This window comes from Microtus oregoni, unplaced genomic scaffold (assembly GCF_018167655.1).
Source record: "Microtus oregoni isolate MIOR12 unplaced genomic scaffold, Mior012 000009F_ref0000495, whole genome shotgun sequence".
Classification (NCBI taxonomy): domain Eukaryota; kingdom Metazoa; phylum Chordata; class Mammalia; order Rodentia; family Cricetidae; genus Microtus; species Microtus oregoni.
This window is the reverse complement of record NW_024543068.1, coordinates 14,167,368-14,180,272: the sequence shown is the minus strand read 5'-3', so window position 1 is coordinate 14,180,272 and position 12,905 is coordinate 14,167,368. Positions and strand designations below refer to the sequence as shown.

Below are 12,905 nucleotides of genomic sequence, written 5' to 3'. Positions count from 1 at the left end.
TGATTAAAAGCATTTCTTGTCCTACTCAGGGGTGAGGGGGTGGGCTTCGTGACCTCTCCAAAGGTCACTTCTATGCCTAGGGATCACCTGTCTGAAGGGCACCAGATAAAAATAAAGTCCATTAATCACCAAGCTGTCACACAATGTCCTGAGAGAGCCAGAATGAAGAAGGGCAAACTGCAACGGACCTTGCTTTGCAGGAGGGTGGGGGAGGGAGGAGGTACGTATGTGGGCAGAGTCAAGGAAGCAGCTGCGGAGACTTCCGGAAAGCTGGTGCCATCCTGTGATGAGTCTTCCAAGTCTTTCTTCAGGGGAAACAGGAGGAGGAAGTGACCCTATAGGGAGGGGAGCAGAAAACAGCCAAGGACACCAAGGGGCCCTAATCAAAGCTGGGGGGATTGGAGGAGAGGATCTGCTAAAAGCGCAGACCAGGAGCCAGGAAAAAGCAGGATGATATAAGGGCTCGGAGCAGAAGAGGAGGGCCAGGAGCAAGGCAAGAAGTGCGCCAGGAGCCAGGCCAAGAGGAGAGCCAGGAGCTCTCCTTGGAATGCCACAAAAATTCTAGAAAGAGGCCAGAGAGTCGGCTTAGCTGGTAAGTGCATTTACCACCAAGCCTGATGACCTAGGTTTAATTCCTGGAACCCACAGAGGGAAGGAAAACCAGCTCCTACAAGCTGTCCTCTGCCCTCCACACAAGCCATTGCGCGTGCACATCCCAGCCAGATATACAATCTATCACCCATCAACGCAATAAGACCTTTTTCTGAAGTTGCAGAAATAGAGTAAAAAGTTAATCCCACTATCTGTAACAGCAGAAAAATCACATATTGGGAAACAGCTTTTTAAAAGAGAAACGGAGTAGTTATGTCTCAGCTTCAAAGCAAGAGCTGGCACTGTTATTCGGGTGCCGTACACAGCTGGAAATCCTACCCTCTGCCCAGTCTCCCAAGGACCAGCAAGCTTGGGCTGTTCACATATCAGAACCCAAGTAAATGCTATTCGGAAGTGAGGCCCAGACCGAAGCTGGAGCTTCCTGCCAAAAGCCACCAGACCCCAGGCACTGATCCCCTCTCTTCCTGGAACACAATTGCTTAGGATGGCGACACGACCTGCAGACATCTCGGGAATGCCATCTGCGTGCGGTACTAAGCAGCCAAATGAACGCCATGGAGTTTGAGTTCTGGCAAAATGTATCCAACCAGACGTCATCTCCACAGGGCACAGAATATCTTGAAATCAAGAGGCCAGTGAGGGGATTGGGGGAAGGAACCACCCCATGTGCTCCTTATGTACTATCCCCTGGCTTTCTTTGTCCTCGTAGAGCTGCAGGATTGGACAAGATGGAGAGGCACCCAGGGGGACCACCATGCCAGGCCCTGCCTTGTCTAGCTTCCTGCTGTTCTCAGAGCAGCCTGGTCCCAGTGGCCAAGCTCTGGGTTTCAATAGCAGATGAGAAGGGAAAGGAAGGTCCCCAGGCATGTGCTACTGATGGCTAGTCTCGCCATAGAGTGGGCAGAAATGCCCAATGGAGTGATAGCCAACAGGGCACGGGCTGTGGAACCTACCCTGGCATATGAGGAAAAAGAAAGCTACCGCCTTCTTGGTGACCACAGTCCCTCCTTGTCCCCCTCCCTTGGCCTCTAACATCAGACTCTAACACGGAAGCCAGGTAACTACTCTTCCAGTGATATTTCTGAATCAGTAGAGGAAGGGTGCAGATGAATCGAGGGCCATTAAAGCCATCGTCATATAAAGATTCATAACCAGTCCTGCCTAGGACAGGAGAGAAGGAGAGAGAAATGGAATTAGAGGGAAAGAAATGGAAAGTGACAGGAGCCAGTCACCTTTGTCGGAGAGTTTAGGGTGACACTTTTGTTTGTGATTCTGAACTGGAGAAAGATACAGAGGATGAGTCTCGAAAGAGACAGAGAACGTGGGAGAACGTAGGAGGAAAGCCAGAAAGAAGACCTGGCATCCTGGAGGGCAGCCGGAGAGGGTGGAGTCCCCTGCCAGACCGTCCACAGTGCCCAGAGCCCCGCCACAGCAGTGACAACAGGAGGGAATGTGGCCACCCAGAGCTGGAAGCAGAAAAGCCTGGTGTGGCCCAGAGCTGCCAAGGCAGCGTAGGAAGACTGGCTGACACAGCACGCAAGATACTCACTGTCACACACGTAGGGTTTGTCATGGTCTTCCTGAGAAGCAGCATCATGCCTCCTCCTGCCGCCTGCAGAGCCACGAGCCTGAGGAGACATTGAGCATGAGACACTTGTTACCGCAGCCACTCAGCTCATGGGCATACACTCTTGAGGGTCCGCGTGAACCACCTGCATCACAGCCCCTGTTCCCATGCCAACCCTGCTTTACAAGCAAGACAACAGAGACCCAGGGGATCGGGTAACTTGTCCCAAATCACTCAGCTACTCACCCGGCTCGTCCTATTATTTTCATAATAACTCCAAGAAGGAGGTTTATAATAGTGGTCCTCTTGTATAGGGGAAGGGACTGTGGCAACAGAGAAGTGGAGTAACTTCCCCAGGGCCATTCATCTGCCAAATGCAGAGCCAGAATAAAAACAGGACGTGTGACTGAAAGGAGATGGCCTGGCCCGACTATGAAAATCCTCAGCTAGCAGCATTATTCCAGTGGGGGTGCGGAGGTGGGGAGCAAACTGGACTATGCAGGGAAAACATGGGGTTACATCTTTAAAGGTTTTACTTGTCCTGAACACCCTTGGTTTCCTGGTTACTGTGAGGGAAACTATTTTGTGCAGCCATATACTCTTGCCATCGTGAGGGTCTGACTCCCCGCAGACCCACAGCAATGGAGAAAGCCAACCGCGACTGACCCCTCTGAAGCCGTGAGCCATACTAAAACCCCACTCTCTCCAGGGCTTTCCCACAGCAAGTCTAACTGATGCAGTCCCATATCTGTCAAATACAGGGATTTCTACTTTTCCACCACACAGCGCCTCTCTACCTCACTGACAGTGTAGAAGATGCCACGCTGCTTGCTGTACACGCTGGTCACCTGATGAGCACCCTGGGGGTGGGGGACGGGGAGTAGAACTACGGTGTTCCCCCAGGTTCCTGGGCCCACACTTCCTCCTCCACCATGTTTGACCTTCACAGTAGGGGTGGGCTCCTGTTCGAGGTCAACCTCAGCCCTCCAGCTGGGGACCTTAACCTTCAAAGTCAATTAGATCTGGATTCCTGATACCCACCCTAGCCCTGTGTCTCCCTGGGTGGGTCATGTGACCAGGGGGGACTGGGATAAGAAACAAGACTTCAGGGGTAACAGAGATGAGCCTGAAAGGCTGCCAACAGCTCTGCATCCCAATCAGCGGCTACCAGAAAAGAGCAAGGCTTATGTATAAGCTACCATAAGCCCCACGCCGGCCTTCCTGCCGCACCTAGCCTCCTCCGGGTCAGGCATTGCTAATGGGTAGCAGTAAACTCCCAGCCGTGGAAAGGGCTGGCTGCAGTCTCCGGGACAGAGGGGAAGGTCAGCCGGAGAGGAACACGACAGGGCAGAGGTCCGGAGTGCCAGCCCAGGATCTGCTTTAGGGAAGTGGGCAGAGGATTCACCGTGGAGAGGCCTGGGATGGATTCCCCCACACATACACACTCACAAATGTAAGTCTTCACCTCTTTCTGGGGGCTTCCCTGTAGACAGGCCTCACAATCAACTCCACCTGCCAAACTATCACTTTTGTCTTCTCCTCAGCTTGTCTTTTTGGAAAAGGAAGAAAAAAAGTGAAATTCCACCTCCCTCCTTCTCACTACCTCCCTAGCTCAAGCCCTGCTATGGACAGTCAGTAGTAGTTCCCGTCCTCCTTTCCCTCCTCCTCCTCTTCCTCCCCATGCCCTCGTTATGCAGAACTAAGCCCCGGAGGAGCTGCAAACTCTGGCCGTCACCCTGAGGCACTGACAGACGCTGTGTCTAGGATGCTAAAGGTGGTCACCTTAGGGCCCTGGCCCTCCCCGCACCTCCTCAGTGAGGCCAGAGACAGCTTGACATGCACAGCCAGCAGCCCTGTCACAGCTCCCTGGAGCAGGTAAAACTAAGTCAGGCAGAATGACGAGGCCACAGCAAATGCCAGAAGGGGCTCTACAAGACTGGCCCTGTGTCAAGGCAGGAGAGGAGGGGAGAACAGGAGCACCTGGGGCTTCTGAGGGAGGCAGCAGAGGGAGCAGAGGGAAAGAAGGGTGCTGCTGGGAGCCAGGCTCCCTCCCCCTGCTGCTGGGCTGACCAGCAGGGAGCTGCATGCTCCCACACTCCACACGCACTGGTCTTGCCCAATAGAGATAAGGGCCAGAGGGCATCTGAGGCGATGCATGTGGGTTCTCCTAAGGCAATGGAATTCTTCACCTCCTGGAAGACGCAAGCTCATCAACTCAGAATCCTACGTGTCTTGCTCAAATGCCACTTCCTCCATGAAGCCCTCCCCAGCCCACTGGTGTCTACTTGCTTCATTCTTTCTCTGCCTCTGCTTTTTGTCTGGTCACAGCATTGTTGTTATCCGGCACTACATGGACATGTGTTAGCTCATTCGTTGATTTTTTTTATCTGTCCCACGAGAGGTAGAGTCCTGCGTGGGCCACCACTATTCCTGGAACCAAGTGCATTCCTTAAACAGTTGCAGGTCATTGCATCGATCCATCAGGCCACTGTTGAGTTGACCATTCTTCTTCCTCTTCCTCATCTGTATCCCAGTGCCCAAAGGACATCAGCTGATCCTGAACTCCCCAGGAAAGCTCCCGGCTAGGGCTCTACCTCCCCACTGCCCAGCCTAACCCATCCTGCATGACCACCTGCCTGAAAGGAATAAGAAGTGGGAGCATGAGGTCTTCCATGGCCAGCTGTGACACACATACATGGCCAATGGCAGCCTACCGCCAACCCAACAGTCTCACCCCAGCCTCACGCTGTGTCTACATCGTTGTTTTCATGGTTTCTTTTATGGTCACCTCCACCATGCCATCCACCGCCAACCTACATTTCAGCCCGGCCAGCGTCCCACTTCTCCCAAAACCCTCCTGCCGCACTGCAGAGTAAGCCAGCTTTGTCTTGAAGTCTGATGGGCCTAGACTTCAATCCCAGCTGTCTTTGTCAGATGTTCGTTACTGTAACAAAAAGCCTGAGGTAAGGACTTTGGTAAGGAAAAGAGGTTTATTTTGGTTCATGGATCTGGAGGTGCAACTTGTTTGGGACTCATCTCATAATACCCTTCTTGCTACCAAAATCCATAGGTGAAACAGGGAGACCGCATGTGTTTCTCTTTCACCCCTTCTCCCTCTTCTTATTGACCCTCAAGAACCAATCAGGAAGCTTGACCCTGTCCTTACTTAATAATCCTAGCCATTTTCCAAAGGCTCCTTCTAAATGCTACAGCCATCCAATCTCTGACTTCTCCACATCTCCCGAAGGATTTTAAATGTCAGCACACGAAGTCTCACAGACACACAAGCCATATCCAAACAACAGATAGCACCAGCTGTGTGTCATAGAACGAGCTACCCCTCTGAGCCTTAGCTTACTTATAAAATGGGCAACGACAGGCCAGATATGTGGGTACATATCTGTTACCTCAGCACTCAGGAGACAGGGGCAGAAGGAATACTGCAGGTTTAAACCAACCTGGTCTACACAGAAAATTCCAAGGCTACTTAGAAAGACTGTGTCTCTCTCAGTCAATACAAATATAAGTGGATAAATAAATGGACAGAGAAACACCCCTGCAGCACAGTTGCTGTGACAGCTAGGGTTAGGAGTGTCAAGCCACAGGACATAGCATTAAGCCCACAGGAAGTGTTCAGTCAGTTCTTGACCCCTCCATGACCGTGTGGATCCTCTGGGCTTCATGTTTGGTTAGCACGCCATGAGAAGTCTGCAGTACTCTTACTGTATTGTGAGTCTTAGCATCTCCCCAGTTTGAGTCTTGAGTCCTTGAGGGGAAATATGGCATTTTATAGTTTATCATGAACCCTATCATTTTGCTGTGTGCACAACACAAAGCTCTTCCACACATATTAGCTCAGGGGCTTTTGGAAGAGTCCTTTAAGTTGGGACCAGTCATGCCGCTGTCACTGTCTTGCCAATTGGTGCCAGTTATGAATGAGTCCATGACTTGCCCACAGTCCCAGAGCCAGTGGAAAGAGCAGGACAGGTTTCTAGACTCTGATATAGAACCATTTGAACCTTACCCTCCAAATGTGACCCGTCCTCCCTCCCTGAGGATGCTCATCTTTCCATTCACACACTGGGGGCCCTGTGGTACAGTCTTACTGACCATAAGTGGGAAGGCTCAGGAAGAGTCAAGTAATTGCTATCCCAAGCCTAATTTAACTCCAACCTGGGTCACCAGAGTCTACCTTTAAGGGACTTGGAACTTGAAAGCAGTGAGCTCTGTTGGTCACCTGAATTGTATGGATTCATAAACTCAAAAGCTCTAGAGTCCTTGTGTACAGAGGAGCTAGGAAACCCAGGTAACAGAGAGAAGAGAGAGGACGCTGAGGCCACAGACAGGATCCTTAATCTCCTCAGTCCTGATTCCATCACCGCCCTACCCTTCTTGTGATCTGGATCTTCAAAGATCACTCACATTTGGGACTATGACCCTAAGGTTTCAAATCCTTCTCATTTAAGCTTAAAGCCATTGAGCTTCCTATAACAGAGACCCAGAATGAAGACAGACTCCAGGCAAGGGAAGTTAGTTTTTCTACAAAAGCTGCTCTCGAGTAGTATCCAGGGATGAGCATCAGGCCTCTTCCCCTATAGGCTGGAGATAATGGCTCCCCAGTTAAGAGCACTTGCTGCTCTTCCAGAGGACCAGGGTTCAGTTCCCAGCACCCACAGTTGGCTTTACAACCAGGAGATCCGACGCCCTCTTCTGGCCTCTGAGGACACCTGCACTCATTGCACATGACCACACAGGCATAATTAAAAAATAAATATTTTTGACAAAAGCTATTCTCCTGGTGCCACTAAAAGACTAATCGCCTTTTTCATTCTCGTTTTCTCACAAGCATACAGCGGGGTTTTCCAGAGGCTACATGACATTTGACAGGGCCTTCAGGGTGCTCGTGTATATTCATGAGCTACATTCATAAGCTGAGTTTTGTCTTAATTTCGAATAGAGCACATCATTATGAGATTAATGCCACCTGTTATACTCAGAACAATAGCTTTGAGGGCTGTCAGTATTTGTTAAGGGTGTAAAGAATTCCCGAGGCAGAGAGAGAAGGGGAGGGGACTGCTCAACCACCTTGAATGCCTGGTCGTCAGACCAGCAATACCCCGGAGCTTATTATCATCCAGGCAAGGACTTAGCCCCCACACCCCAGAACTAGCACACCAGAATTTGCTCTTTGGCAACACCTCTGGGGTTGGGGGATATTTGATCCCACTGTGAACCCTGAGTTTGCATTTGTGTTCATTAAATAAAATTAACCTGGGGTCAGGAGGCTGTGTCAGCAACTAGGAAGTAATTGTAGCACCTCAGAGCGCATCCAGGATGGAGAGACACGGGAAGAGATACAGCAGGGGTTTGGGGTGACACAGGTTTTCCTGGTTTGGCGAAGCGGAAGCGTGGGTCTTCCTTGCATGCCAGCAAGGAGAGAGGGTTAGCCAGCTGCTGCTCAGCCTCTATGGGCTCACAGGTGTTCCCAGTCTTTGACTCGAGTCTCATTCGTAACTAGGACGATAGAGATTTAGTTAAAGCTACCTTTAGTGGCAGCAACAGGGCCGGTGCCTGCGGAAGCAGAATTGTCACCAGGCTGCAGCCTGAGAGGCCAGGTTGCTGCCAGAGAAGCAGGCTGATAGCTGCGGAGTTGCAGTTGCTGGCTGAGATAGCAGTAGATTAAGGTGCTGAAATTAAACAACACCCTGGTGTCTTCGCTCACCACGAGTGCACCAACGATTACTAATTACTAATTTGATTGTTTGATAATACAAGGATTTGTCTCAAGGACTTCATGAATGTCTTAGGTTAAAGTTGACATTGACACAATTATTAGTTGTTGGGTTTGCACTGTCCTTTCCCCTCAGAGAACATATGGGATTAAAACTCAGAAAGTTAGCCACTTGGCTTCCAAAGGCTTTATTGGGCACTCAGTTTTGACTCTGTGCTATTATTCCCAACTGGCTGATGGCCCAGGTCACAGAAGTTACATGATTTACACAAGGTGCAGTAGGTGGTAGAGCTAAGATTGGCTTCAAACTCACTACTGAAGGCCTGGCCCCCTCCGCATGTCCGGAGCAGCTAGGGTCTTGTCAATGGTATGATGGAGGTTGGGCTGCTCCTGCGTTCCCAACAAGCTCCCGGGTGAGGATGAAGCTGGAGCCCAGACCACACAGGCAGATGTCAGGCCCCATGTGGTTGCTCCAGTGGCCAGAAAGTTCCAGCGGCAGCTGCACACCCATGTAAAGGCTCAGAGCTGTGGGCGAGGCAGCTTCCCACCCCTGTTCAGCCCAGAGACTCACTCACAACACCCCTGCTTCCTCCATGGCTCTCAGCATGGTGACATGTCCGCAATGTCGCTCGCTGTATAACCGGAGCTATTGGCTGTCACCCAGTCATGAAGTTCAAACATGACTTTTCTCCTTGCCCTCCTCATTCAGTTCATTCATTCAGCCTAGACATGCAGGGTCCCGGGCCAGGCAGGACTCAGTAGGAAAAGTATAACTTGTCTTCAAATTCTTTCTTTCTGACCAGATTGAGCAAAACTGAGCAAGCTGCTTAACCTTTCTAGAACACCAAGCCACACTTGTGCTGCCACATTTTCTAGTAACTGCTTTTCTGAAAGGGATGAGATGAGCTAGCTGGGAGTGTAGCTCAGTGGTTAGCGACCAGTTAGCACATTTAAACCTGGGCTCAGCCCCCAGCATCCCCAAACCAGCAAAAATAAAAATTAAATAATAAAATAAAAGAGAGGCATGCTTTAATCTTAGTAACATTTTTAACCAGGCATAACAAAAGAGTTATTGTTAAAAACATAAAAATTAACAGTGAGGTGTTCTGAATTCTTTTCGTCACTCTAAGACATCAGAACGTAGTGTGTATTTTGTATTTACAGCTCCTTCCAATCTGGACTAGCATGTGCTAGGAGCCGTGTGCAGCCAGCGGCTGCTGCAATGCATTCTCGGAAACGGAGACTGCAGAACATAAAACCCCCAGAACAGCCTCATGGTTCTCTATCGTGGGCTCACTCAGGAGCCCTCGACTCTGTCTAGTTTGGAGTGTATATAAGGGCCAGGCGGTGCTGTCGCTCCTGACACCTCCACGGAAAAGACAGCCAAGCCCTACTCACTAACGGCAATTTCCATCTTCGACACTCATGCCCGGAGAACCAGGACCCTGCTCCACAGTGTACTCTTCAAAGTCTGGCAGGGGCAGGAGAGGGGTGGAAGCAGGTTGGGAGGTACACAGCTCTTGGCATTCACAACAGGCACAGCAACTCCATGCCCCTATGCCTCCTTCAGTGACGAAGTAGAGGTTTCTTTTATTACTGCCACGCACACACCAAGGTGAAATAACACGGCCAAGCAAGTTCATCCGCAGCTGCAGAGAACCATTAGATGAAACCCTGGTGAGGAACATCGTAGGAGAGAGACTGGGCCGCGACAGACGCTCTGATCAGTTCAAACACCGCTAAAGGCAGAAGGGCAGGCAGCATGCAACCTACACACCCGGAGTAATAAGAAGTACGTATCGCCACCCAGGAAGGATGTTAACCCCTCAGAGTAGACACACGCATACACACAGAGATCCTGGATCTAGTCAAATCTCCAAGCAACCGGAGAGCTTCTTGACACACAGAGAACATGATCCAAGACACCCCGTGGATTCCTGAACCCCAGAGAGTATTGTATGAGCCCTATAATTGAATGCCTTGTCCATCTTAACTAAGTATTTATCATGTACCATGACCCCAACTTCTGTTCTTCTGGGGTGAAAGAGCAAATGCAGCACAAATCCCTTTCTCCTTCACAGTTTCACAGGGAGAAGGGTCATTCCTACTACAGAGTTTGCCAACCTTAGCATATAACACTTTCCTCAAAATGTAAGAAGAGAACTTATGCTCTTTTACTTCAAGGAAAGTACTGATGGACTCTCTTTGACATATACGAATTGTTGGTATCATAACAATTGCACTTCTAGGCTGGTAAGTATAATAAGGGTTATTTGAACATAAGCACAGCAATACGACCAGCCTATCTGATATGACAACTGCTAGATAATTAACATGCAGGCAGCATATATAGAGTGGACACGCTATATATATGTGTATATATGTATAGTTATATGTAAGTGTAGTTAGTAGGCATTAGAATAAGGAATATTTGTGCCTTGTATAAAAGTACCTAATAGAGGTACCCACTGGGCTATATAATGAAATGCACAGGATCTACTTCCAAATACTCTAGTGGGAAACAAGCGCATAAACCAACAAACAATAAGTAGGAGAAATGAATGCATTTGACAAAATGGTGGAAATGCTGGTAATTGATGAAGATGGTAGCAGCCTGATAAAACTGCACCATCCGATAGCAGGCCTGCCCAGACTGAGATCTGAGGCCCTTATCAACAATGGGAGCATCTTAGCGCACAGCATAGCCAGCACTAGACCACATGGAACAATCACCTGGGAAGGTGTTTATACTATAGCTCAAGGCCTGATCCCAGACCCAATAACTGAACAGGGGCCCTTGGTGCCTAATTTCAATAGATCCTCTCCCTGGCACTACTGTCTACACAGTGCAGGCTTACAGTAACTATCAGTGGGCCCAGACCCACAGGGCCCACAGGACTGACTTCTCACCCATTGGTAGGGGTGGTCCTACCTAGAACTAATAGGAGCTAGACCCTTGGCCCTCAAAAGTGGACTCTCCAGTGAAGAGTCATAGTCCTCCCCTGGAGGTCCCCCTCCACCCGGTTGTCATGATGCCCTTGGATGCCACTGGGGGTGATTCCAGAACACTTTCCTGAACCAGACCCTAGAGAATCAAATAGAACTTCTTAAGACACGGTCTTGGTCACTCCCTTCCCCTTGGGAACTAGCCAGGATTTTCTTTCTCCCCATTAGGGTTTCTCTGCCATTTCCACCTCTGACCCCTTCCTTGTTCATTTCGGGGCCATGTGCCTCTAAAGGTCATGCAAAATCCATTCAGGGGAAACACCAGTCACAGTCTGCCTCCTTCCCCAACCGGCTTCTGCTCTCTCTGCCCAGGGAAGCATGTCCCAAGGCAGGTGTCCTGATTCTGTCATTCTGGAAAAAAAACTCTAGAAACAGCAGGACAAGACCTCCTTTCATAATGGGGTCTCAGACAACTCTCCCCACCCTCTGCTCTCCCGAGCCGAAGCCCCTCAGAGATACCTCTGCTTCCTCTCCTCCCTCTTGCCGGCTCTGAACTTTCCAGTCATGCTCAGCCTGGGCTCCCCTAGCATCTTCCTCGTCTCTGAGTAAGACCATCCAAGTGTGTCTATCCAGGTAGGGATGGGACTACTGTCAACCCCAGCAGGACTGACAGCTTGCCAGGCCTTGGCGTTCTGAACTCCTCCCTCGCGCCCCCCTCCCCACTTACCCGTCCTCTGGTCCTGTTCTTCCGCTTGGGAATGTCCTCTTCCAAATCCTCCTCTTCATTCCCTTCTTCTACATTTTCGTCATTTTCCAAAACCCTCTAAAATGACAAGAAAATCAAAGACAAAACTTGAGAGATGAAACGCCACAGCAGGGAGAACCATCAAAGGGTGTGTTGGGGTATTCTGGGGTTTTGTTCTTCAGCAAAGCAGGGGTACTGCTGCCGCCAAGGAGTGAGACGTCTCTTGGCAGCTGGTACTCCTTCAAACCCTCAGGCCCCTTCCAACCAAATCTTGCCAGAATACTGGCCTTTCTCAACTCGTTTTAGCCCCCCACTCCCTAAAAAGAGGTTTTTGGCAAAAGCCTAAGAATGCTTTCCCACATGGGGCCAAGTTGCCTTATCAAAATGGCGTGTTCCTTTATTTCTGAAACGCCACCTGAGAACATAAAAAAGCCATTTCTCCTTTCTCTACCTTTGTGAAACTTTGCCCTGCTTGATGAAAGCAAGAAACTTCCTGTCTAACTGGCCAAGATACATCCTGAACATGCCACCTGGAGTAATCTACTGTGGAGCTGTTTTTAAGAAAAATAAATTTTCCTCAGGGTGTTAGTGACACGGGCCTGTAATCTCAGCACAGGAGAGACAGGAGTTCAAGGCCACCTCCACCCAGTTACATAGAAATCTAAGGCCAGCCACTATCACGTGTGAGGCTCTGTCTGGGGGTGGGGGTGGGGAAGAATAAATAGATTTTCAGCACAGCCCATGACTTACAATAAAGCTTCAAGTTCATACATTCAAATGAGCCCTCAGAGCACGGCAGCTTACAAGAGCCAGTTTCCATTCTAACGGTGCATAAACTGAGGCTGACAACAGTTTTGATGTTCACAGTTGTCCAGCAAGATCACGACCACAGCAAGGTCAGCGTGGTGAGGTTGGCTTCCCACTCCTTCCCCAGCCCTTGCTACTGAGACTCCTTGGTGGCCTTGCAACAGACACTCAGGCAGAACCTGAGCATTCATTCCCTCTGCAGATGGAAAGGGGAGCAGGAAATGCACCTCCAGGTCAAAGGTGAGGTAAAGGATTAGGGAGGACCCAGTCTACTGGGGAGCAGGATAGGAAGAAATGGTCTTGGAGCCCAGTCAAGTCCATGTCAGGGACCCACAAGGTGGGAGGAGCTTTTCGTGAACTCATGTCCCCTGACTTCTTCTCAGCAGCTGATAGCATATGGGGGTTTGAGTAAGAATGGCCCCCACAGGCTCATAGATTTGAATGTTTGGTTCCTAGTTGGTTGAACTGTTTAGAGAGGATTAGGAGGTGTGGCCTTA

The 12,905-nt window shown here is 49.9% G+C and overlaps 1 protein-coding gene across 2 annotated transcripts in view; it reads right to left on the bottom strand.

Annotated features, from left to right (window-relative positions):
* Positions 1-12,905, bottom strand: part of Dpf3 (double PHD fingers 3) — a 265,998-nt gene that overhangs the window by 98,113 nt on the left and 154,980 nt on the right. For both annotated transcript variants that reach the window (XM_041658572.1, XM_041658573.1), the window contains exons 5-6: positions 11,584-11,679; positions 2,162-2,240 (exon numbers count right to left, since the gene is read on the bottom strand). In XM_041658572.1, the coding sequence (XP_041514506.1) occupies positions 2,162-2,240; positions 11,584-11,679 (175 nt within the window). The remainder of the gene's footprint in view (positions 1-2,161; positions 2,241-11,583; positions 11,680-12,905) is intronic.